Genomic DNA, 26,366 nt, shown 5'->3' on the forward strand with positions numbered 1-26,366 from the left:
ATGAATGGATCACTGAACGGGGATGGGGCAGGGTGGGTGCAGTTTTAAATACTGAACTGTGTTACTATGATCTCATTTGGTAAAAGTTTGCATTGAAATATTTCCTGTGGGGAAAAATTGACAATGAGTGAAACTCAGTAGGCAGAATCCAGTTTCCAACTCTCCAAACTGGAAGCCATTGGAGGAATTTTGAGAGGTGTGCATGGTAGGAAAGTAGAAAGGATGCTCACTGCAACGTTTTTGGCAAAAGTAAAACAATTAGAAGAACTTAGTTGTCTAAGGATAGAAATAGGAAGTGTGCTACAAAAAGGGAGTCTAGAATAGTTAAAATGGTCTGCGCATATCAGCATGGACATGTTTTCAAAGCAGACTTTTGATTGGAATATGACAAGAAAAAGGGCCAAAGACACACACACACACACACACACACACACACACACACACACACACGAGGATGGGGGGTTGGTGGGGAGTGTGGTGGTGTTTTTAAGCCCTGACTTTATGAGACAAAGATGTCACCGAGCTCATTTTGTCGTAGCCATGCACTCCTGGGTGTGGGGCCTACCCCATTTGTTTCCCCAGTGAGACTGTCTTGGGGAAAACCATTTTTTTATTTGCCAGTGGCTATAAATTGGAGATTGTTTCTGGGTTAGAGATTGGGGACCACCTCTCTAGAACCCCATCTGGAACAGACGGGTGTAGGCCCTGTGCATGGTGCTTCATCTTCATTGAGTTCGCATGCGTACTAGAAGGCCTTGATTCCTTGGTGTCCTCCATTCCCTGTGGCTCTTACACTCTTTCCACCTCCTCTTCCACGGAGTTCCCTAAACCCTAAGAGGAAGGATTTGATGGAGACATCCTTTTTAGGACTGAGTATGCCAAGGCCTGCTTATCTTTTAGCTGTGGGTCTCTGATGCCAGAGGAAGCGTCTCTGATGAAGGCTGAGCAAGGCACTGATCTAGAAATACTGCAGAATGTTGTTAGAAGTCATTTTGTCACTACATTCCTTTAGCAGAAAAGTTGTATTTGGTTTCCCCCAGGTCTCTGGCCTGTCTACTCTCAGGTTCTAGGCTCCCCAAGCAGTGTTGGCTGTGGGTTCCAGCTCATGGACTGGGACTTAACTCAGACACTGGTTGGTCCCTCCCACAGCTTTCCACCACTGTTACCCCAGCATGGCTGTAGGTAGGTCACTCTTGTAGATGAGTGCATTTGTACCTTGCATGGTGTTTCCTTGCCTCTTTTAGTAGTGTACAGAGTACCTTCCAGTACCATGGATACTAGTCCATACTGGTAAAAGCTCAAGGTAGTTATCAGTTGACTTCTCCATGTTCTATGAGTTGTGTAGGTAGTGTCTTTAGCAGTGGTGCCTTACTTTCCATTTTTAGAGAGCTGGCAATAGCCCAGGTTGTCTGGGGGTCCCTAGGGGACCCCTTTGGCCAACAGCTCAATTAGATATAACCCATTCTTGGTACTGACATCAGGCCAGCACTTCTGTAGGGCCTCATTCATTCACACAGGTAATGCTGGCGCTTGATTGTGGGGAACCTCATTAGGACATCCATAGAATGCTGTCATGGTGGATGTAGAATAGAATCTAGGCAGCCAGACAGAAATGTGTTACAAAGTCTTGAGAGTTACAAGGTTCTTTATCCCATGAACTCAAGTCTCATCTTAGGTCAGACCACCTTGTGTTCCTAATGCCTCAACTGAGTCCTAACTCCTTTCTGTGGCCCTTCCCAGGTTCCTCAGGGAAAGGTGCTTCTCTATCTGTTTTCTCACTGTGAGGGGAAGCCCAAGCACTGCACACTGAGTGACTGAGCAGCCCAGCTCCCATCCAGACGCTCATTAAGTGCATCACGCACCCTCCTGAGCATCAGCAGCTCTGGGCTCATCTGGATGCTTACAAGTTCTTCCCTTGCTGACATTGGTATTTGCCTTCTCCACAGCTTAGGGGTGCCTTCCAGAGGACTTACAAATGCAGTAGGCAAGTTGCTCAGCTCTGAGGCCAGCATCAGTGCACACTATTCAAAGATGATGTTAGAAAAGCGAGTAACCGTGTTCTGTTGTATCATAATCAAGATACTACCTCTGTGTGCCTTTCAGCCCCTTGCTGTCTACTTTGGAACCAGAATATAAAGATATAAAAAGAAATTTGCTCTGAGATCAAGATCCCCTTTTCTGTCAGCCTCTTGATTTGTTCAATGGACCCTGCTCAGAACCAGGAAGCTGCCAGTTGGGTGTTTTCCCCATTTTTGTGCGCAATGAGTTTAGTCGGAAAAATGGACGTTTATAACCAGTTATCTTCCTTAAGATTTTTTCAGTGAAAGTGCAGTACTTTTGTAAGACTAACTTTTTGTTTTCTAAAGATGCATCAAAAGAAAATAAAAATATATTTTATTGACTTTGTAGCTGCCCCAATGTTTGCCATCGCCGTCCTCGTTCTGAATAAATTCCGTGACCCAGTGAGCTCTGACTCAGGCACTTCACCGCAGTTTTAACAGTGAACAGCTCTGTTCCCTCTCACTTGAGCTTCACCTGCAGTGTGCCCTGCTGAGAACTTTAAAACAGTCTCAAATGAAAGGTCAGAGTTTCTATTAATCTATTCTATTAATCCCAGAAGAAGTGACCCGAACAAGGCACTGAAAAGCTAATTTTATATGACTTTCTATTTATTTTCTTGTATTCTAATATATACAAGCTAGCCATATTGATGCATTTATACTGCTCCTGATGTGGATGTGGTGATGTCTGTATGCAAAGATAATGTGTGCTATTAAACATGGTCACTAAACCTTGAAAAGCCCTGAGAGTAGGTGAAGGTTCTTACTCTGAGTGCAGTGTAGCTGGTTCAGTTAATATTTCAACTCATCCAAAAGCATTCGAAACATCTTTCAAAATACAGAAACCAAAAATAAAGTGTGAGGATTAGGGGAAGGGAGAGGTAAAATTTAGAAGGATGAGATAGAGCCAAGATTAAAATAGAACAAGAACAACAAATGTATATGTAGCATGCTTTGTGATGCTGAGGTCGAGAGCAGTTTTTGCTCTGAGCGTCGTGGCAGCCATGCTGAAGACAGAAGCCTTGAGGTGTGCACAAGAGAAACAGACCTCACCCGTGAATGCCAAGGTGTTAGTGTACATAAGATGCAAACGCACCAGGCCGCTCAGCAGGATCCTCCCGTCCTAGACTACAGTCTGTGCTCACAGTGAGAGAGAACTGTTGGACCCTCGGTGGTCTCTGCCAACGACTTTCAGAAACTAGCTCACAGGGCTGCTCCCGTTGCTAAGTGGAGTACAGATAGACGAAATGGCACTTTTGCTAAAAGTGATTCCCCTGGGGACCAATCCTGACTTCTAGCTTGGCCCAGGGTGACATTTAGCACATGTAGATAGATGAATTGCTTTCAGGTCGGCCGAGCAGGCAGCCTGCCATGGCTGTTTCTGTCTGCATAGGTTTGAGAGTTGTGTGGGGCGAGAGGTGCTGAGATGTGAGGTGTCCTCTGTTGCAGTTCACTGCACAGGTGTGTTACACCCACATTAATGACAAAAATGGCTTCCAGGAAATGCTGCACTATGCACAGCACAGAAGCCACACAGAGAAATGTGTCCTCTGAAACTTCACCTGACTGAGGCTCTCGCCCTGAGGTTCCGACAGTGAAGACTTAGCTGAGTTTAGGTTTAACTGGACAAGAAACGTAGAAGGACCTAGTAATCACTACAGGACAGCCGCCTGGACTCCATGCCCATCCTTCTCCATGGAACCCACCCTGCTCTGTTCCCAGGAGCATGGAAAGGGTGGACGGAAGAGGGTGACCAAGACCATATTCTCCATCTGGATTTTATTGACTACAGTTAAAAATGGTCACCTTAGAGTATTTTTAAAGTACAAGTTAAAATAAAGAGAAAAATCCATAATTCTGCTGCAGAAATAACTACTATATTTAAAACTTAGGTGTATTGGATAAAAATCGCAGCAAATCCACCCCTTCTTAGTACAGTATGGTTTCTAACGATACCATTATGATTGGCACAGAATTGTATGGTCACCTTCGCAGCCCACAGAGCATTTTCATCATCCTCCCCAAAATGAGACAACTACTTTTAAAAGCTTGCTACATTTCTTTCTGTTCAGATTTTTCTTTAAATGAAAGTAATTCCCCATGAGTGGCCTTTCACCTTGTTCTTCTGGCTGTACTCCAACGTGCCAGGCTTATTAGCTGAGCCACCTTTAATGGCCCCCACCTGTCCAAAAGAATCCCACGGAAGCAATAGCTCGGAGCCCAGGGATGCTCATTGGCAGCAGCTGGGGATTCCTGCAGCCTTGCAATGGCAGGTGCACAGTGAGCGAAGAGGTGGCCGGGGGAAATACTACCAGCTAGAACTCAGCCTTCGGGTGCATGAGGTACGCCAGTGTTCACATCTCATTCAAGCAAGGAAATTACAGTGGCTGTTCATCTCGCTGGGTCACAAAACCTGGCAAGAGTGAAAAATGCAGTCAGGATAGAAATCAGTGAGTGGAAATATGAGACTTAAGATTCTTGAGACTCTCGTTTTAGTACAGAATTTGGAGGGGTAAGAAACTCAAGAACCTATTCTGCTGCCCCGAATCTCAGCATAACTGCTGCCCCATGCTTCTTAGTCACTTCCATATAAGCTTTAGATGCTGAAAGTGTGTACCTTTCCAAAGCAGAGATCAGTTGCTCATAGTGTATCTTGTAAACATTTTAATTTGTAAAGATAAAGTACTCATTTTACATCAGTATTGAACTTTTTAAAAGGCAGTACTTGTGGACTTGATTTTTATTTTCACACATGATGTTCAGATGCACTTAATCTTGTTTGGAAGCATAGTGTTCTTTGCTAGCTGCTACTGCCATCTAACAGCTTCTACACACAAGAGTTGTGTCCTCATAACTGTAAAGGAGAAGTGGGTAGGGGTAGCAGTGTTGATATTAATAGCATCACACTCACACCAAGATTCTCTCTCTCAGCTTAGTTTAAAAGCCCCAATCAAGTAGAACTCTTCGTGGTTTCACAAAAGGTCATGCAGCCCCGACAGCCAGTCTTCTTATTGCCATATAGAAAAAGCACTGTTAGTTTTTAATGAAAAGAGTTGATTCCCCAAGGCCACTGGGGCACTTGGAAGTTTCATGGCCTTGCACATTATAGGGTTATCTGGTGCCCATCAGCCTTCTGGAGATGCCATTAAAAATTCTGAAAATATTTTGGAACTGACAGTAGCAGGAAAGGTTTATTCATAATTCAGATCTTTATTCAATGAATAGTTTTCAAATTACTGTAAAATAAACTCTCTCAAATAATGCCTTTTTATAAATTAGTCTTTGATAAAATTGTCTGTTCCATGACATTTATTACTTACATTTAATTTACTACTTTAGAAATATATTTGATAGAGTTCTGTCCCTTTGACATTTATTTTTGGCTTCAGCAGCCAAAACTTGGGGGATTTTATTGTTAGATTTTTTTAATGTGATAATTTCATATCAACCTCAAATTCTAATCTTTCAAAGTACAGAGGTCAGTGGGTTTTAGTACATTCATAAAGGTGTTCCCCCATTAGTATTCTTGCCTGACTCCGACTACTTTCTGTGTGTGTGTGTGTGTGTGTGTGTGTGTGGAGGGGGTTGTATTTATATATATATATATATATATATATATATATGCACACATACATACATACATATATATTCTGCTATACATTTGTTCCTTTATATCCCACATCTTTCAATTCATGCACTCAAAGTTCTATATAACATGCCTTTTTATTGGTAAATAATATTGCATAATGTGGACACACCACGTTCTCCTTGACAGTCATTATTAGCCATGTGCTGCCTCTGACCTTTAGGGGAAAGCCCAAAGTGTCTGTCTGCTTCCATCCTTCTTGAGTTGGGCTACTGGTGAGCCCTAGGGAGATTCCTTTGGTCCTATCTGTCCATCCTCCTGCTTGTGTGCTGGACTCCTCTCTCTCACTCTCCTGCTCTCTGTTACTGCAGTCATCCTTCATTGCTGAGGTGCCCATCTGTGCATAGTAGATCAAGCTATTTCAATGCTGCCATGATTATCAATTCCTGTCAGATCTGGTCAAAGGTCAAAGCTCCCTGACTTCATTTCTAATTAGACTAGACTAGATGAAGAACAAACTCTTTAATATTTGAATGTAATCCATAAATATTCTTTGGGATTTCCACAGTATTTATCATGTAAACTATTAAGAGAAATTTATTAACACTGGGTTGTTATGGCTGAACTCCTGTTATAAGCAATGGAGAGTTCCACACAGGAAGAAGGGAGAAATGAGTCTGCTGGCCACGGCTCTTCAGAAGCCAGTTTTAGGGTGGTTAGCTCATCACCATGTTTCTAGAAGGTGTTTTTAATTACTGCTTCTCATGCCACTCAAGCCACAAGTGGATTTTATCTGTGATGGCTGGTGTACACATTTGATTTAGACTCTGTGGGACACAAGCCCAAGGGCATGAGACAGTATTCCTAGACACTTCTCTTAACTAAGAACACAACCAAGTAATATTGGAATCGTTAGCCAAATATTTTCCATGAGAAATAAAATGTGTTATGAATCTAGAACATTATACAGCAAAACGTTCTAGTTAGATTGTATAACTCTTCTAAAATGAATTCACCATTGCTTTGACTGAGCATTTAAACATGTTAAGTGGGTGATGTAGCTGTGAGGACCACATATACAGACTGCTTAGAGTTAGCATAATAATTTCAGATTGTTCTAATACCTTTGATGAGATATGAAAGCAGTCCAGCTGTATTAATTTTTTCTACTTAATAAAGACTAAAATACCTTTTAAAAATTCAGAAATCCATGCCTGTAAAATGGGTCCCATGCCATTTTCTAGTTTGAGAAACTTTTTTTTTTTCTTTTCTTTTTTTCGGAGCTGGGGACCGATCCCAGGGCCTTACGCTCGCTAGGCAAGAGCTCTACCGCTGAGCTAAATCCCCAGCCCCAGAGAAACTTTTAATTAAGTAACATTATTTCATTTCTGTAGTTTTCAAAGTTTATTTTCTATAATTATTAGCCATAAATTATTTAACATTAATGAGTTATTGAATCAAACTAATAATTACTTTGTGAGCCTTGCTTCTGAATCACTAGGTTTTCCAAAGCTAGCTGTATATATTTTTAAAGTGAGATATATATGTATATATTCACTTTGAAGTTGTCAGTGTTTGTAATACTTAAGAAATACCAAAAATAGCAAATCTAGAGATGTAGCAATTGTGAATATTTATACCCAGAATTCAAAATTACTAAAAAATTTATATTGACTAATTTTTCTATAAAAGAAAAATACTAAATGCTAACTTCAATTTTCCTCTGCTTCACTCTTAACTCCATAGCTGGCCACTGGTATATCGCCTTCTGATACACTTCGCATACTTTTATAAGGTAGACATCATATCTCGGATACATTTGTGGGGATGAAGAGGTGGCTCAGTGGTGAGAGTATTGGCTGCTCTTCCAAAGGACCCTGATTGGATCCCTAGCACACACAGGGTGATTCACAGCCTCTATACCTTTAGTTCCTTGGGACCCAAAACATCTTCTTCCAGCCTCCTCAGGCAGCAGACGCTCATGTGGTACCTAAACATGCATGCATCCAAACACTGTACACAGAAATATGATTAACTTATATACACAAACAGGATATTCCATGTCTATGCATTTTGTCTTTTCTTCCCGAGTTGTGTCCAGACTGATACCTATAGATTTATTTTTTATACTGCCGTATCACACTATCAAGCTGTTGGGCTCTTCTGTTGAACTTAAAAGTAGTACAAAGTGAACATTTTTAAACTAAAATCAACGTTCCTTTTACATTCATCTTTACATATAATAAGTATCATGCATTATACTATGTTCATATGTGTTCTGGTAATGACCACACCAGACTGATTGGTGTGTGCCTGTCACCTTAGGCACACCAGTTATTTTGGGAGATATTGAACATTCTCTCCTAGCCATCTTGGTAGAGAATTAGTTCCTGTCAGCCAGTAATCTGCCCTCTTACCCCACATCTGGATACCACACTGTGTGTCACTGGGCCCTGCACCTTCCCCTACTGTTGGATAAACTTTAACTTCGGTATGTGAGTGAAGCATGGTGTATCTGCCTTGTTTTACATAACATAATAACCTCCAGAACCAAGGTCTTCTTTAACTATGAGCATTTAAAGTGTTCTGTTTCACATGGGTGTGACTCTGGAACACCCACTTGGAAAGGCACGTGTTTTCCACATGGGCACCCATAAGTAGTTAAGGAAGACCTAAGGCCCCCATCTTTACTTCCTACTTCCCAGTTGAGTGTTGTGTACCTATAGTTGATATAGGAAATGGGATATAGGAAGGCCATTAAACCCTTGGTCTCCATCACTCACCCACCTGAATCTGCAGAGGCTGCTGCTGCTTCTGCTAATTAATCACAGCCATGATTCAGGAAACCAAGGAAGTACCAGCTCAGAAATTCTGGAAAATAGCCTTGAAAACAGCATTTCATCTAATACAGCTCGTGCCACCGATTGTTTCGGGGAGAGTGGAAGATACCTTCATTTGGTTCACTTTGATCTTCAGGAGCTAAAAGATGGTTGCTGCTTCCCTTGGCAGTCAGAGCAGAGAGTGATGTGTGGTGAGGTTTCCTTAGTCCTTCAGAGAACTGCTCAGCATTGCTCTAATCCAATGATATTAGGAAAAGAAAATTGGACATGTGGTTATCTTCTTTAAAGTGAGGGCCATCCATTAGCACATCTTCAGCAGTTAATCACCTTGTCTTAGCAATGAGCATGGCATGTCCGCCTGGGGAAAGGAAAGCCCCAACCCCCTCCCCAGCTCTAAAATGTCTGAATTGTTCCTCTAGCTGCCCTCCCTGGGGCTTCATGAACTGCTTAATAACAAATCAGTTTACTCTGGTTTTGCATAGATTTTTTTCTATCCAAGGCTTGTGTTCCTCCGCAATTAAATAAGGAGAAAAGTGCTCTAACACTGAAGAGGGGAAAGCCCTAGGCTACAGAGTTTCAAACCTAAAAATTTAATATTGCACAATTGAAATGTTAGCATCCAACAAAAGCTTTGATAGAACATTTTGTTTGCATGGTTTGGTTTGCTTATAATCAAACCAAAACTATCTTTAACAATGGTGTGTTCATGTACCTTCCAGCCTTTTATCTAAATGGAAAGTCAAGCAATATCTATCTAGTGTTTTAGGATCTATGATCATTACTACAGTCTAGGTCAATTGTTGGCTGATCCCAACTTTAGTCGTATTATCAGTAATGATGCTATTAGAGCCACAACAATTCAAGTTACATTTCCAAGTGTAACACTAAACCCAATACATAAGAGGTACAGAGTGTAGAGGGCATCTTGTTCTCTGCAGTGACAAAATACTTCTCAGTCAGATGGTTGTTGAATAGGATATAAAACAGACCCACATGAATGTCTTCTATTATCAAAGAGAGTGGTCCATTCAGAATAAGCCTCTGTTAAAACCTTTTGTGATTCTTCTCAGCCACAAATAAACTCATGCCCTTGATGACCACTGAAGTCTGCTGAAGCTCTCAGCTGAGAGGTGGCAGGTTTTCAGTGAGGGTGGCAGTACATACATCCCTGGATCCCCTCTCCATCATATGCTAACATCAAAAGGGAGACTAGCCGGCCGCTAAAAGGCTGGAATTGAGGGTCTGCTGTGATACATTGTAAAATAGAGAACAGTCACCATGGTGTCTACTTGCTAAAAATTGCCTCAGCATCTACATTTAGAAACCAGCCAGGGATTAGAGGAGACAGAAGAGCATGGTAAATGGTGCTGGGCTAGTGAGCTAATTAGATTCAGGCTGTCAGGAATTCCAGTATTATCAAATGGTCACTTTTTTTGTTGGAGGTGGATAAAATTAGATGGGTGATCCATTATATTTTACTTATGTATTAAGTGTTACAGAACAGATTTTAAAATGTCAGATGATTTAGTTCTTAATTTTGAGTACATTGTTTTTAAAATTCACCATATATGGTGTTTATTTGCCTGTTAAAATGATGTTGTATTAATTCTTTGAGAATGTCATCAATGCATACAAATGTATTGGGATTGTATTCACCTCCCTCTCTTCTAACTCCTCCCAGATCCACCCCAGCCCTTTGACTTCCCAGCTTCATGACCTTGGATTTTTTTTGGTTGTTTTGTTTTGTTTTGTTTTGTTTTGTTTTGTTTTGTTGTTTTAATAGCTCACTTGACTTTCACTTGTGCTACCCATATACTCATGAGTGTAGTAGGGCCATCCACTGGAATGATGACTTTCCAGGAGCCACACCCCTAAAGAGAAATGACTCCCTTCTCCAGAAACCATGCTCCTCAGCCAGGGGTGGGCACAAGTGCCACCACCATCCATGCTGCAGAGTTGACGGACTTGATCTGTTGTAAGCAAACACAGCTTCTGTTAGTTTATGAGTGCAACATTCCTGCCTGTGCAGGAGGTGCTATTCCACTGTGGTCTTCCTTGACGACTGGCTCTTACAGTATCTCTGTCCCCTCTGAGATCTGTCATGGTCCCTGCTCCCTGGGAGGCAATGTGATGTATATGTCCCTTTTGTGGCCAAGCACCCCATAGATAACCTATTCTCTGCACATTGACCAGTTGTAAGTTTCTGCATTACCCACCGTGCATTGCACAGACATTTCTCCGGTGAGGTAAGAAAGCTTCCCTCATCTGTAGGTAGTAGAAGACCATTCATACAGGTCCATTTAACACAGTCAGAATAGTGGATTCCCCGGGGCCTGGCCAGATTGGCAGTACAAGACATTAATTCTACCAGGAAGTTGTCAGCTACCCCATAACATTCCTGCCACTGTTAGACCCATGGGTGTTTCTCGTCATGCCTATCATTATTGTACCCACGTTCACAGCTGGGAATGACTATTAGTGACATACACCCTCATCTCCCCCAGCAGCCTGAATGGCATCTCTGGTACTGTGAAAGCTAGGTAGCATAGAGGAAGCTTCCTGGTCAGTACCAGCTTGATTTCTCCACATGTCCTGTGACCAAGTTATAGTACTCTCAGCAACAAGGTCTGCTGAGGAACCAAGAGTGGCATAACTCATTGGCTGTTCCGGGCTCTCTAGGACACTCTGATCTCTAACAGGTATTCCACACCTGGAACTGGCTTTTTATTTGGTACCCCTGGTTTCTGATGCATTATCCTCTCTCCTTCTCCCCCTCCCTGTCTCCTCCCCCTTCCCTCTGCCCCCTCTCCTCTCCCTCCCCGTGTGTGTGTGTGTGTGTGTGTGTGTGCGTGCGTGTGTGCGTGTGTGTGTGTGTGTGTGTGTGTGTGTGTTATAAAATAGTAGGTTTTCATCTAGCTTTTCCAAACCTCTATTGTTATACGCCTCCTCACTATACCCTTCCATCCTCTCCTTGGCTCCCCAAATCTCCTTCCCAGTTCTTCTTTTCCCCTTCATATCACCTGTGTCCTAATTGATTGCATTTTTATAAAATTAATATAGTTATATGCACTAGAAGTTGTGATTTCCCAAAACTCTTAAAATTTCATAGTCCAATTGGTATTCCTGTGAAAGTTTAAAGAGAACCTGCTTGTTAGACCTGATTTGTAAATTCTTGTTTGTTTGTTTGTTTGTTTGTTTGTTTTTAATCACATGTATTTGTTTAAGGGCGTATGCACATTCCACAACATGAGTGTGGGAGTCAGTTCTCTCCTTCCACCACATAGGAATCAGATTCAGATCATCAGGCTGGACATCAGGTGCCTTTACCGGGCAATCTTAGCAACCCTGACTTTACATTTTTAGATTATAATTTACAGTTGGTTCCCTATCTTCCATAAGCCTCTCCTATGGATCACGTTGACTTATGGCCATGATTGGTGAAGGGGAAAGATTAAGCTGGTTAGCTCTCTTCTCCGTTATGTTGTAAACTGGACATTCACACTAGAGCTCTAAAACACTCTTGACCAGACACTCTTCATATCTGTGCTTTGGAAGGGTCTGGCCACCTGAGTGGGTTTTACAGATCACCCTGTCTTTGAAGAATGTTGTCTTGAGAGAACCCTTCCCGCTCATTCTCATGCCCCACCCTAACCCCTTCGGTAGCCTGGAAATCCTGTACATTTATGTAGGAAGCAGTGGTTGGTAGAGAGGAGGAGGCCAGGCGGATTTGAGGCTGTGGATGGATTAGGGCCCCTCTGCTGGGTTTCAGATGCTACAGTACAGAGGGGCGGTGGCTGGACATTGACTGTCTCCAGGCTGTTCTTTCCCCCAGACAGTTATTGATGATGCTAGATCTCTCCTCCTCCCACGTGTGAATTCATTTCTCCCCGAGTGCAAAAATAGCTTCCTATGGCCCTGGTCTATAAATCAAGACTTGAGAACATGATTCCAGCGAGAAACAGGAGCAAAGCAGAAATTTAAGAAGCCTGCTGTGTTCTTTATTTTTATAATTGGAACAAAATTTCTCTTAGAAGTTAAAGAACCTTCCCTCTTCATAAAAATCTAAAAATAAATTATTGGTCTGGCTAATCAGTAGGCAGAAATTCGTTTTTAGCTGGACGTTAAATGGACGGTGTTCCAGCCTTCCAAGCACTGAAGTTACAGGTGTGCACCATGATATCTGGCCCAGGCCTTTGCTTTCAGACATCTGAACTGGCTCGTTATTGTCAGAATACAGTATTTCATTCAAAGTGCAGCCTTAAAATTCCTTTTTAAAATGAAATTTCAGAAGATGAGGATATGGATTTCATAACTGTGTAAATGTGATGTCCCAAGTTTAGATCCCCAAAATTTACATTAAAAAGGCAAGTGCTGCAGTGCATGTTTGCATCAAAACAAAGCTGTCCAACTGTACATTAGAAAGTTTACAGACAGCAGGGTTTTCTTAGATCTTACACCCGAGTCCTGAGTTGGTGTTGTATTTGATCTCGTGTAGAGAAGTAGACACACGGGACCTTCTCTTTCCTTTGTGGAAAAGCTCGTTTCCTGCTCCTTACCATTGCTGCCTACATTTAAAGGTATACGACTGAGATTGTCCTGACTCCAAAAGAAAAGGGTGTTTTTATGTGAACACTTGGTTTTTACTTTGAACTTAAGTTTTCCCCTCTCAGTTTCTTGGTCTTTGGGGTTGAGAAGACAGGAAGTGGGGGATAATGGCCTTTAACAAGCCATAGACACATACTTCCTGTCCACCTGGCTAGTCACACACTGACCCTTCACCTGAATAGTATCTCGGGTCATGGCTGAGTCCATCGGAAGAGCCTGGTGTTGTGTTAGCCACCTTCCTATTTTCCTTCCCTTTCCTTCGGTTTTTCAAATGTTAGCCAGGGTATTTGAAAACCCTTCTCTCCAAATTTCTTTGACTAATCAGGACACCTGTTGTGGGGTGGGCCTCAGCAGAAGTCTTACTTCCTGTGTAATTTATGGGGATACCACAGGGAACTGTTTGTCTCATTTTTGTCTAGTAACACATCCTCTTTGATCTTCGCTTCCCATATGGTCTTCTAAATCTTTTATTCATAGATCCAAAGCACTCACACAAAATGCTTTTGTCAAAGAATATTTAACATCATCTAAAATGTACTCTCCTCTGTTGCTCCATGTGTTTTCTCCACTTTGAATGTTTGCACTGAGCATCAAAAGTCGTCTTCTCTTTGGGAGACTGGTCATGATATTATTTATTTATATCTTAACCTTTTCCTGGTATTTTAGACAGCTGTTATAAGGGGATCTAAAGCTGTAGTAGAGTAGCATGAGTTTAAGGCCGAATAAAAAATCAAGAAGCAGGAAAACAGCACAGGTAGAAATGAGATGGGGAATGGCCACAAAGTTTACCAAACCTACTAGCCAAAGAAAACCAAGACAGAACTCTGCTACTCCTGTTGCTTGTGATTTTTTAAATATTGAAACCGCGAAAGCACTTTGTGAGAATGCACCAGGTTTGGGTTTGGTTTGGTTTTGTTCTGTTTTCCGTCAAGTGCTGCTGAAAGGGAATACCTGAGTCAGACTGCAGGCCTTGCCTTTCCTACAGCCTTGGAGTACCTGGCCTGCCCTCTCTAGCCACCTTGCTGCCTGCCTTTCTGTGGTTCGCACCGGTGACTGGGTTTAGAGTGAACCAAAGCAAATGCCTGTCTGCCAACGGCGCCAGCTCAGGGCTTCCGTTGGGAGCTGTCATGTCCTGTGTGAAGGTTATCATTCTTCATCTGGAGCCAACTCTCCTTGACCCCAGCATCACCCTCAGGCCTCATAAATAATTATGAAGAGATCCCTCGCCCTGTCTCATCTATTAGGACTCATAGATTATGAACCTGTGCCTTTGTTGGGGACAAATTCATAACATACAAAATAACTAAGCTTGACTCATGGCCCAGCCAGGTTTCACTTGCCCTCCATACTGAGATTTGGGGAATTGCCGCTAGAAGAGAGGGGACTAATGGCTAACTGTACAAGAAGCCAGGAAGAATGGTTCTTGGTGTCCAGCTAACAGAATTAAGAGATAAGACAGGAGAAGAGTAGGCAGATCTCTGTCTGTTGAAGCTGTGGATGGGCACTAAGTAACTTGGGAAGTAAGTAACTAGGTAACTACAGGCAATTAATTCCTTCTGTCTTGGCTAATGAATTTTTAAAACCAGGGTCTTAGTGGTTGGTGGTTTCAGTGTCCCTTCTTCCTTCCTTAATCTTCAAGTAGTCAAGGCAACACTCCCTCGTCATCGTCTATTTTATCGATTGACTTTTCTGCTCTTTTACCTCGGTGGGGCAGTGTAAGGATGGGGAGTATCTGTGCTTGTTGGAGACAATCAAGACTCTCTTTTAATTTTGTCTATTCTTCTTGGAGGACGACTCTGATGTAGAGCCTGCATTTCCTCATTCGTCTGCCTTTTAAAATGCCACAGGTGAGGCCCCTCCCAAGCACAGGACTGTTACCTGTTAGTGGATGGTAGTAATAGTTCTTGAACATCGGAACTTTGGACATTCAGGAGGCCCTGCTTCTTTCTTCTACACCAAGTGGTAGTGTAAACTGAGCCCGTGGCATGGCTGATGGGAGTCACAGTACAGGGAAATTTCTCCTGACGAGGGGATAAATGCTTCGAAGTCCTAGGTTTTCTGTAAGTGTTATATTTTAAAAGTAGTGTTCTCAGCAAAAAGCGGAGAACATTCTAGATACCTACTGCATCATAAAATGATTAATCTGCCTCATTTGTAAAAAAAAAAATAATTGAAGATCACTTAGAATTTACTTTTAAAACTGAACACCCCCCCCCCCCAAAATTTCAAATTGACAGGCATTCCAGTGTCCTATTCAGTCCTGATTGGACTCAGGGAACAGTCTCTCCCCCAAGAGGAGCTGTGGTCTGTTTCTGGAAACCAGGAACAACTACCACAATCGTGATTGTGAGAAGCACAAGCGAGTGATTGGGCACACTCTGGGTAAGGAGTGATTTCCATCACTGTTTCTGAAGGATCTTAGAGGTCATCGAGGAGTGCAGCACAGTAGGGCAGCCTTTGCTGTGTTTATAGAGAAGACAATTTCTGGGATAGTTCACATAAATGAAGTTTAATTTGTCATTGGCTGTGGTTAATTGCATCAACCATCGAAAGTTCTTTGCATCTGCGAAGGGTGAGGACATGGTGTGGCAGAGGGTCTGTGGCTCTACTCTGTCTTCACTGTGACCTCCCCACTGCCTCCCCAAGCAGCGTCCAGTCAGCTGGCTCACCTTAGGCAGGGGAGGGAGGGCGTTTTCTGAGAATGTTCCTGCTTTTATAGGAAGTGACATAAAGTAAAATCAGACCTCAGCAGCCTGCTTGTAGTTTCCTGTATATAGTGCATACATATGCGTTACATGGTACCTGAACAGCAGCTCTGGCATTCGAACAACTCTCAAAAGAATTTTTAGACCGTTCCTGCACATTCTTGCCCCAAAATAGCATTCAGAGTGTGAAGCAGCTTGGCAGACGAGGCAAGTCCAAGCACTTGCACGTTCCTGGGATGTAGGTCTATGTGGGAAAGGGCGAGCTAAAGGGACCAGGTGGCAAGGACCTCCTGGGCCACCCTCACATGTTTGCATTTTCTTGGGTGGGTCTGTTTGTACTTTAGCAGTGGGAGAGTGACACCATTTATTGTCCTGCAGTAAAAGTCAGTAGCAACAGCAGGAACAGAGCCTGAAGGGTAAGAAATCCTGACCATGAACACCAGTTAGAAGAAACGGAGAATGTTGCAGCCTAAATAGGATCAAAGGATGGATGTCCAACCTATGTCCCCGGTAGTGGCGCACCCTGAGTGATAGCCATGTGTGCTTCTGCAGCATTCCTGTGAGTGAAGAAGAATTGGGTGCCCTGGGCAGGGAAATAACTCCTGCTTTTCAGGCTGAGTGACCCATGGTGTTGATAGAGTAGACTCACTTTCCAGGAAAGAACTGTAACATGCTGAGCATGCAGTGGGGTTACAGATGCTGGACTTATGAAGTGGTTACAGATGCTGGACTTATGAAGTGGTTACAAATGCTGGACTTATGAAGTGGTTACAAATGCTGGACTTATGAAGTGGGGTTACAAATGCTGGACTTACGGCACAGGGCCTGCCGGTGAGGCTCCTTGGTCTTCTTATGAGCCAGTCATGGCTTTTAGTTGCCAACAGGCCTTCCTCCCTGGTTTGCATAGCAGAGAGAGGGACAACTACATATTAGTTTATAGGCTCTGTCAGAAGGCACATCACCCAGATATGAAATCTTGGTGGCCTGGAACAGTGCTCACTGCAACGGCTGTGTCCATGGCAAACACTCAAGTCACCGCCACATTCTTCTGACATGACTTCTTGTAGCCTGCTCACTAGACTGCCCTCAGGCCTTGATGGAGTATGAGCGGGCAGATTTCCTGACTCCTGACAAAAGACCACATTCAGGAAGGTTTTCAAACACAGTGTACAACTCTAAGAAGCCATTTTCATCTCCGAATGAAAACTAATTCCATATGCATAGAATTTTACAGTGATTGCTACATATTTTATGTAGCACAAAAATGCAGTTCCTGTCTAAAATAAATTTTAAGACAAACTAATATTTTACTTAAAATTCAAAGCTTTGATTGGTTAATTTCCCAGCAAACTTCTTTTTATTTGTTCTTCGTCTCCTGTCCTGAACAGTTCTAAGCACATGAATGGTTCACTTAAATGGTGGTTAATAATCAAGTTATTTAAAATTATGGCATTTTCCTATTGACACAAAACTCTTGTTGATGATTCAGTCCTTGTGTGTGAAATGTCTTCCACACTCCAGTGGAAGCTCCTAGAACACAAGCTGCTTGGCACCTTCAGAAGGGACGTGAAAGGGAGCCGGGGTGGAGTCTTGTGGGCACAGCGCCTGTAGACATGGTAGGCAGCCAGCGTCGGTTGGGAAGTGCTTCTAGGAATAGATGGTGGGGAGTGAGGAGAAAGAGAGGAGGGAGCAGGCCTTTCCTTCCAGGCTGAAGGTGCCTCTGGTGTCTCTCCCATGGATCTGCTTCACACGGCGCGAGAGCAGAGCGAGTTGTATCAAATGGATTCAGGTTTCGTGCACTCGTTCTTCAGTCCTGGCGACAACGAACAGTCTGAGGCTCCGTCACAGTGAGAGCTGTGGGGGACATGCACCATAGTTCATACACATCCGTGCTCTTCCACATGTACCTTGGCAATTTGGCTTATTTTAATGTTCATTATTAGCTTATTTTCCTAATGAGTTATGTACATTACTTTAAATAGGGATAGGAAGATGATTTTAGCTGAAGATTCCCATAGACTTCGGTATGCCCTGCTGTGTTTAGGGACCTAAGGCCTTTTCAACAGCCAAATGCTATTTGCCTGTTTTTTTGTCCCATCCCTACCCCCACCCAAAAAACAAACAAAGCGATGTGTTGGTACCTCCTCATGATAAAGGATGAAATAAGTTAATCTGCTTGAACACAGTTCATCAATATTTACCTCATTACCCAGAACAGTGCGCTGCTTGGTGCTTTTCACGTTCTGTGAAGTAACACTGTGTAAAGCATCTCCTGGGTGCCAGGCAGACAGGCTGCTGGGCCCCTGGCATGGAGAGGAGCCAGACAAGCCACAGCCTCTGCTACCCCGAGCAGGAGCCGAGTGACATGATAAGGCTGTCATTGCAAAGATGAAAAGCATCATAGAGCATTCCGCTAAAGTTCCGTGACTTAAAACTCGGGGCTTAATAAGCTCCCATGGTAATCCCAAGATGCATGGGCTGTTAGCGAGCTGTTCTGGGTGGCAGTTTGGTTAGCAGCATGTATTAATATTGACGTAAGAGGTGATTGTTTCGGCAATTATACAGTGAGGCATTCTCAGTCCTAGTGTGTGGAGAACTGATTTTGTGAGTAAAATTAAGTAACAGAAGTTCTACGAAATGGAAACTTATTGCAAAAAGAAACTACTTTCCAAGCTCAAGGACAGTTGTGACCTGCCACCAGGAGCAAGGCAAGTAGCCCTCACTATGATTTGCTCACAGTTTGTGGCCCACCCCCAGCGGTCCCCCTTGAAATGAGGTAAAAGCACATCATCTGGAGCACAGTCCTGGAGCTCAGACAAGATGAGCATTCGACGACTGGCTCCATCCATGGACTGGTTACCCTGCTTGTGCAACTGAGTCCAGCCCTGGGGGGTGAGCTGCTGTGTCTGCTACAAGAGGGGACAATCACACATTTTCACCGAGCAAAAATCCCTTCCAGCTTTTCATTCTTGGGGAAGACGACAAGGAGTTAGACAGGAATGTAGAACCTCAGACTGCAGGCTGGACCTTTGGTGAACTCCAGGTCTTCTGTTTTATAACGTGTTTATTTAAGCCCGGAGTCGCAGCCCTCTTCCATAAATTATTAAAGAAAAAATTCATGTTCTTACCCCAAAGGAATAACGTCACTTTTGGTGTGTGTATGTGTGTGTAAGTGCGCACTTGCTCTGTGTGCCTCAGTGTCTGGGCACACTGGTTTGGGAATGAGATAATATTAGGTTTGATCTCAGCATTTCTAGTTGCCAACACGTTTTATCTCTAAAATGAAATTACTGATGGCCCTGTGACAAAATCATTGTGTATAAGATAAAAGAGTTAATATATTCAAAATGGAAATCCATATCTTAAGAGCTTGAATTTACATTTGGCAATGCTTAATCATCTAGTCTTTGTTCCACCGCACTGTCCCCTAATGTTATAATGTCCTATGTTAGTGGTCCATGGCAGAGAAGGGCAAAAAGGTGCACAAATATATTTTCATATGAAAATGGTTTTCTAAATATATACAGTATAAGCCAGTGGTCCTCAACCTTTCTAAGGCTGTGACCTTTTAATACAGCTCCTGTGTTGTGGTGACTCCCAAACATACAGTTATTTTCATTACTATTTTATAAGTGTGACTTTGCTAATTATGAGTCATAATGTAAGTATCTATATTTTTCAATGGTCTCCTGTGAAAGGGTCTTTCCGTGCCCAAAAAGGGGTTTCAACACACGGGTTGAGAACCACTGCTAAGGAAACTATGTAGCTCAAATACTGCCCTGTCTTGTTGATTTTAATGTGTACCTTAGCTTTTTATAAGGTAACTTTCGATGCAAAGCATGCTGGTTGTCTTGTCTGTGGGAGTCTTTCGTGGCTTCCTTTGACTTTTGGGTGGTCTTTGGGGTCTAACTGTACGTGCTGCACCCGTGGTGTCATGTCATCACAAACGCTGCCTCTGTCGTCTGCTCAACTATGCTGCGTCTCTATACTTTGCTTAGTTTCCAAGTACAAATACAGTTTAAAAAGTAATGTAGACGGGTAATTTTGATTTAATTTGAGGTTCTTATCCATTTACATAATTAGATGTAACCATTAGTTTGGGATTGCAAAATAAGCCCACTATTAAATTCTATAACAAAACATTTTTTTTTCCTTTTTCTCTAGCTCAACTGAAAAGTCATTTCCTTGGAGATCAACAGGTATGTTTTTTTTTAATTATGTAAAAATTATTTCTTGTTTTAGAGCCAAACAAAAGTGCAGCTGCTTAGCTAGCAGCCATGGCCTGTGCACGCTAGGTGAATGATCTACCACTGAGCCAGTCCCTGACTCCCACATACTGTGTTCTTTAACTTCCTACCTCCTGACGGAGTGAGCCAAGCCTAGCTCTTGGCAGTACTGAGACGGAACTACTTCACTCTGGCATAGTAGTTCCAGTTTCCTTCGTCCTTTAGCGTAAGTGACTGTTACAGCCTTGTATAGCAGTTCCCTTAATAGCAACTGTGTGTCTGAAGCTTTTCCTCACGAGGAAACAAAGGGGACACCAGGAAGGGTGTTGTAAAAAGGATAACTACTCACCTCCGTCAAATGTTTCATCACCGTGCACAGTGAGAGTTTACATTCTTCCATGTAAAATATCTGCTAGTCCTGCTATCTAACGTAGTAGGCTTTAACACAGCTCGTGTATCTTTTCCCCTAAACCTACAACATAAAGGGTAAATTACGTTACAAAGAGTATCTGCCACTATCACAAGGGTCACCGCACACCTGTCCTCCCTACCCAGCCAGATGGGGTTTATCAGGTGAGCAAGTCAGCAGCATTGCAAAGACTAGAACTGGCCTTGAAGAGACGTAGAGCAGCAAATGCCCCGTTTCTAAGCTTCTCTGCATTTGGTCACGGTATTCTGATGTCATTCACATTGCTAATGTGCAGTGTTTTTTGTTCAGACTGCTCCTACTCACAAGGTGCCCTATAGAACACATGTTAGTAAAAAGAAAGAGACCCCATAGGAGAATCTGTGGCTGCCTTGGAAATAAGGTGGAATTTCATGTCACAGATGGCCACTTCTGAGATAGCTATACTAAGATGAGCCCGAAGCCCACGCAGTGTTCACTCCAGGTTAGAGAGGAGGCATTCACACCAGACAGAACACACAGCAGCAGCATTGTGTGGGAACATTTGAAACTAGTTTTTAAAGAGGGATATTAGATGTTAGAGGGCTGAATTAGACCAACAGGGCTGTTTAGTCTCTCAGTAGCTATGAAGAGACTCTGAAAATGCTTAAAGAAAAGTATGTATGTAATTTAAACATCCTCTGGAAAGACAGCATAGTTAGGAATTGGAGGGAAGAAAAATGAAGCAAAGAACGGCCAGCTGGAAACCTACTGCATAATTTGGCGTGGGAACGTCTGAGCTGGGTCATTGCTAAGGATTTGGAGGGTGGCTTGGTGTGGACAAGCCTTGAGGTTAGTCTTGAGCAGTGTAGAACGGCAGCTTCATTGAAAAGCTGGGCAAGTCAGAACGGAGAGCCAGTCTCTGGGACACTTTGGACTAAGTACGGTCTTGAGCATGCTAGATTTGATGGTAAAAGGAGCAGCAGAGTATAGTCAGTAGTGAGGTAAGCAAGCCCAGCCCAGGGTGCAGAAGAGCGCTCCGGTTGAGCAGATAGTGCCTGCTCAGTCACATTTCACTAGGTGCTTCAGACACATGCCCAGAGCGCTGCAGAACGGGCTGTCTGAGAGGCAGCAAGGCTGGAACCCTGCTCACCCACTGCTCCTGGGAGGTGATCAGAGATGATCTGAAACCGGAGGAGTCCTGGAGGTCAGCTGGGAAGTGTTTTCCCTACTTTGCTACAGTGTGTCAGCTCATCAGAAAGGGCAGGACTATGTCTGCCCGGCTCACCTGAGTGAGTGAATACACCCATATATGAATGAACAGTAAGGGTTAGGAAGGTTTGAGGGCACATACATTACATTCACAACTGAACTTGAAGCCCTTGGAAAGTTTCTCTGCACCAGGATCAAGACCATGTACAGTCTTAGCAAATATTAAAGAAAACCCTCTGTGTAAGAGGGGCAAATGTGTCAGCTTAGGGCAGAATATATATTTAGAAAAAAATTATAAAATGTTGTAAGTTTTTAAAACTCCAAAGAGCTTATTTTGACTCTTTACTCTGTGCTCTTGAAAGCCTTACGCTGAAGGCATTTCCAACAGGCAGTCGGTGACCCCATGTGCTTAGAATGGCCAGCAGTGAGCCACACACAAAATAGGAACATTTCTTAAAATGTCAAATAACTGGTGTTTGCCCCGCCCCCAACTTAGTTGCATGCTCTCGATCATGAACTTGGTAGGTGAGTTTCATGTTGCCTTGTCAAAAGCTTCGGCACTCTTAATAACCTAGCAGGACATTAGCAAGATTGTAAATCTTGCCTTGCTGGCTGCCATTGCTGCCCACCTCCCTCCCTTCTCCTCTTCCTCCCATACACCCCCACTTCTTTCTTCCTTCCTTCCTTCCTTCCTTCCTTTCTTCCTTCCTTCCTTCCTTTCTTTCTTTTCTTTAAGGCAGAGTCTTTCTGTGTATCTCAGGCTGTCTGGAACTCACTGAGTCATACCCCAGTCTGGCCTGGCTCAGCTCCTTCACACTGAGATTCACCATACTCAGCTTATGGAATTTTCTTTATTGCACGTTTAGCATGTGTGATGTGACTCTGGCCATACTGTTTTCCTCGTAGTTCTTTCTGTCCTCTTGATATAATAACCTCATTGAGATAGTACTCACGGGCTGGGGATTTAGCTCAGTGGTAGAGCGCTTACCTAGGAAGCGCAAGGCCCTGGGTTCGGTCCCCAGCTCCGAAAAAAAAGAACCAAAAAAAAAAAAAAAAAAAAAAAAGAGATAGTACTCACATGCCCTACAGGTCACACAATAAACTGCACATTTCAATATTGTTAAAATATACAGCATTGTGTCCCCCATCCCCACCATCAGTTTCAGAGCATTATCATTACCTGTAAAGATGCCACATACATTTTATATAAGTCAGTATCATTTTCTACCCAAAGCTACTAATCTTAAGCAGCCACCATTGTCTTTCTTTATGAATTTGCCTGTTCCAGATATTTCAGTTACTGAGTTTGTACAACACGTGCCCCTTAATGTGGACTTCTCTGCTGAGCATTGTTTTCAAGGTTCACCCTATGTGTCAGACCTCCATCCTTCTTGATGAATAATCATCCCTTAAGTTACTGGAGAGCATTTCTTTTCTCCATCCATACGTTGAGAGGCACCTGTTTCTCCTGTTGGCGACTGCTCTGAGTATTCACGAGAACTCCTGCGTGTGCATCTTCACCTATCTGTGTAATAACTAAGAATAGAACCACCCAGTCGGCTTGTGACTCAGAGCTCAGCCTTTTAAACAAGCAGCAGAATAGTGTCCAGTGTGGCTATGCCTTTGTAACAGTCCTACCAATGGAGTACGAGGGCTTTCTCTCCATGTCCCTCCATGTCTCCAAGTACACTTGGTGCTGTACTGTAGCTGTCAGCACATGTGGTGAAGTTTTCAGATTGCACCTCAGTGATGGCCAGCATGGTTTTTCCTTTCTTCTTCAAGCAGTGGTGAATGGCAAAGCTTGTCCTTTAGTCTCACCATCTGCCTCCCCATCTTTTTTATTATTAAAAAAAATTTTAATAATGTGCTGTACACATACCCATCAGATGTTTTACAATATAGAAAAATATAAAATAATTACTTATAATTATCTCATGTCATTGCCTATGTCTTACACATAGTTGCCCTTTTCAGTAAACTTGGGAATATTAATGTGCCATTACATTTGCTGTTTGTTTTTTAAAACAGAGTATCACAGGGTATCCCTGGCTACCCTAGAACTCTCTGTGTAGGCCAGGATGGTCTCTGCCTCCCCAGATGCTCAGTATCTATTACTGAGTATGAAATTCCTCTATGAATTTATCTTTAGTACCATGCAATAAGGATTACCCGCGTGTGGGTAGCACATGGTTCCCAGCATCTTGAGCAGCAGCCTCCCCTCTTCAGATGTTGAGGTTTAATGGAGAATTAATAGACTATCACCACTCTGACTGGCAGGACGACGCCTTCGGGAGAACTGCAACTATATTCCATGCTCGTATATGTATTAGTCAACATTATAATTTTTCTCTAAATCACTGTGATAACATAACTATATAAAAATGTATTTATTGGATGTTTTGAAAGCATGTATGGCACACATATGGTATTAAGGTCTTCGATGTATGTGACCAAGTTGCTTTCCCTCCCTCCAAATATATGAGATTGAGCCATTTATATGTGGAAAATATAAATTACCCTCGGTGTTAGCACTTTTCTTTCCTATTGGAGGTACTGTGTGACAGGTAAGACTGTAAGTCCAGCAGTGACAGTCGTGTCTCTCCATCAGACTTCGGCTGGGGAAGCAGAACCCACGCCAGCTAGTTAAATTAAATACAGGAGATTTGAGGCAGACAACCTGTGGGTCAGGAAAGTAGGGTTGGGAAGATCTGGGAAGCAGAGCCCCGGAGAGGCTGATGACCCTGAATGTTTGCCTCTTTTCAAAGGCCTGAGGGTGACCGGGTGCTTGACTCTGTCAGAGTCTTGGGGCAGGCAGAGATTGGGTTGAGTTTTTTTCACTTTTATTAGAACCAGGAAGAAGCATCCTGTGGCCCAAATACTGTGTGGACCCGAGCTGGGCTGTACCTGTCTTCTCTGCCCATCTTGCCCACCTAGCAGCTGCTGCCTACCTTCTCAGGCTAGAGAGGAGGGCTGGGGCTTTATCTACCAGCACCAGACAGGCGTTGGTATTCCTGTGTCTGTGGTGCACAGTGCAGACAGATGGGAATGCAGTGTCTAGGACATCCTCGACCCTTCTTCCCGTATCCCCACACTCTGGTCCCCATCATCAGGATTCACGTCATCACCAAGTAGCAAATACCCACTGATGCGCTTGGTATCTTTCTTTAAGGTTTTCAAGAAGTTTTTCACAGGTGTGGGGGGGGGCATTTTTAGCTTTTATCACCCCAGTAGGCAGTGCAATCATTGTATCATCTGTGAAGTATATAAGAATACATAAAATATATGCATTTGTCAGCATTAAATATACTTGACTTGAATACATAGCAATTAAATGCTGCCCACATATCTATCTCCCCCAGCTCAGGGAGATACAACTGTAGCAATTCAGCTGTCCTCGCCACAGCCGGTCCCTTCGTCACACCCCAAACTACCTGACCCCTTATGTTTCTTAGAGCACCGTAGCCCAAACTCTTACCTCTCACTCTTACAGTCATGTATTCATGGTTTTTTGGGGCAGGCCTCACTTTCAGACCTAACAGCCACAAATGGTAGTAGTTGTTCTTTCTCCTATCGCAGCATTGATTGTGTCTTTCTGATGCTCGCCCGCTTTCCCCCGTGCTTATGGCATCTAAACTGTGGCCGTGGCACTTCTCTACAGCTACAAGGGCAGGAAAATTGAAAATTGATTTTATGAATAAAAATAAAATCTGACTCCTTTTATGCTCCTTTTTCTAACAGATAATAGATGCCCTTCTCCAAGTTCTAGTGTAAGTTAATAATTGGAATAAAAATGATGGTTTTGATGTTCTTTTTACTGTCAACCTTATTGTATTAATTCTCAGTGTGAAGAACAGAAAGAACACGCAGTGAAAATCCTGCCCAGAATGAGCAGGGGCAGCTTTACCATGTGAGAAATATTTCCAAGGGCTGCCGTGTGCCGTGCTTTTGGCTTGGTCTCAACAAAAGACACCGCCATTCTTTTCCTTGGCTCCTGTGTAAGAAAGGACTTCATCGAAGGAAGGGGGCTGAGAGTCCTTCACAGTTATTATCTTCTTCATATTTTGCATTTACTTGCAGACAATTTCTCTGTTTTTTTTTTCCTCTCTCTTTAAAGTTTTACAGATTTGATTTGAAAAGTTCATCCTTTTAAAAGCCTTCCAGCAAGAAGGTGAATTGTTAGCAAGGCACAGCGTGGAGGATGCTACCTTCTGCTGAAATGCCAAAACTGAGCCCAGCTGTTGAGTTTTGTTTTTAAATAGCCAAGTTACTGCAGCTCCTAAGGAAGAACTGAGGATGCACTGAGCTCAGAGGTTTCCATGCCTCTGTAGTTCAGCTCAGGGAAGCCTGGCTTGGCTTGGTGGTTGGTAGATAGTTGGTGGTTGTATTTACCCTGAACTAAGAATGGTAGGCTTTTTGGAAAGAGACTCTTCCCAAAGGATGAGGAAGATATGGCAATTACCACACCCTTTGCATGTGGGTCCCTACCACTTGCTCAAGCTGCCCTGAAGCACTGGGTTCCCTCAGCTCTGTGTCATCTGTCTGTCCATCCTCTTCTTCATTCCTCTGCATTTTCTACCTGACGTCATTTCCCTTTTTAAAGCACAAATGCACTTCTTTTTGTCTAGTAGAGGAGGGGGGTTTACTGTTTTGTGTCTCTGCTTTGTGTTTTCCTTAGCCCGATATTTCTAGTAATCTGTGTTCTACTCAGCAGTTCAGAGGGGGCGGTGTCCCATGCAGCCTCTGTCTC

The 26,366-nt window shown here is 43.1% G+C and overlaps 1 protein-coding gene across 49 annotated transcripts in view; it reads left to right on the forward strand.

Moving 5' to 3' along the window:
* Positions 1 to 26,366, forward strand: part of Pkp4 (plakophilin 4) — a 203,691-nt gene that overhangs the window by 118,519 nt on the left and 58,806 nt on the right. For 40 of the 49 annotated variants that reach the window (XM_087650698.1, XM_087650746.1, XM_087650701.1 and 37 more), the window contains 1 exon segment: positions 19,961 to 19,995. The exons of the other annotated variants lie outside the window; for them this stretch is intronic. Coding sequence is in view for 14 of the 40 variants with exons in the window: in XM_087650650.1 (XP_087506776.1) it covers positions 19,961 to 19,995 (35 nt within the window). In the remaining 26 variants the exon portion in view is untranslated. 49 annotated transcript variants of the gene reach the window in all.

The sequence above is a fragment of the Rattus norvegicus genome, chromosome 3, assembly GCF_021556685.1.
Source record: "Rattus norvegicus strain SHRSP/BbbUtx chromosome 3, alternate assembly SHRSP_T2T, whole genome shotgun sequence".
Lineage (NCBI taxonomy): Eukaryota > Metazoa > Chordata > Mammalia > Rodentia > Muridae > Rattus > Rattus norvegicus.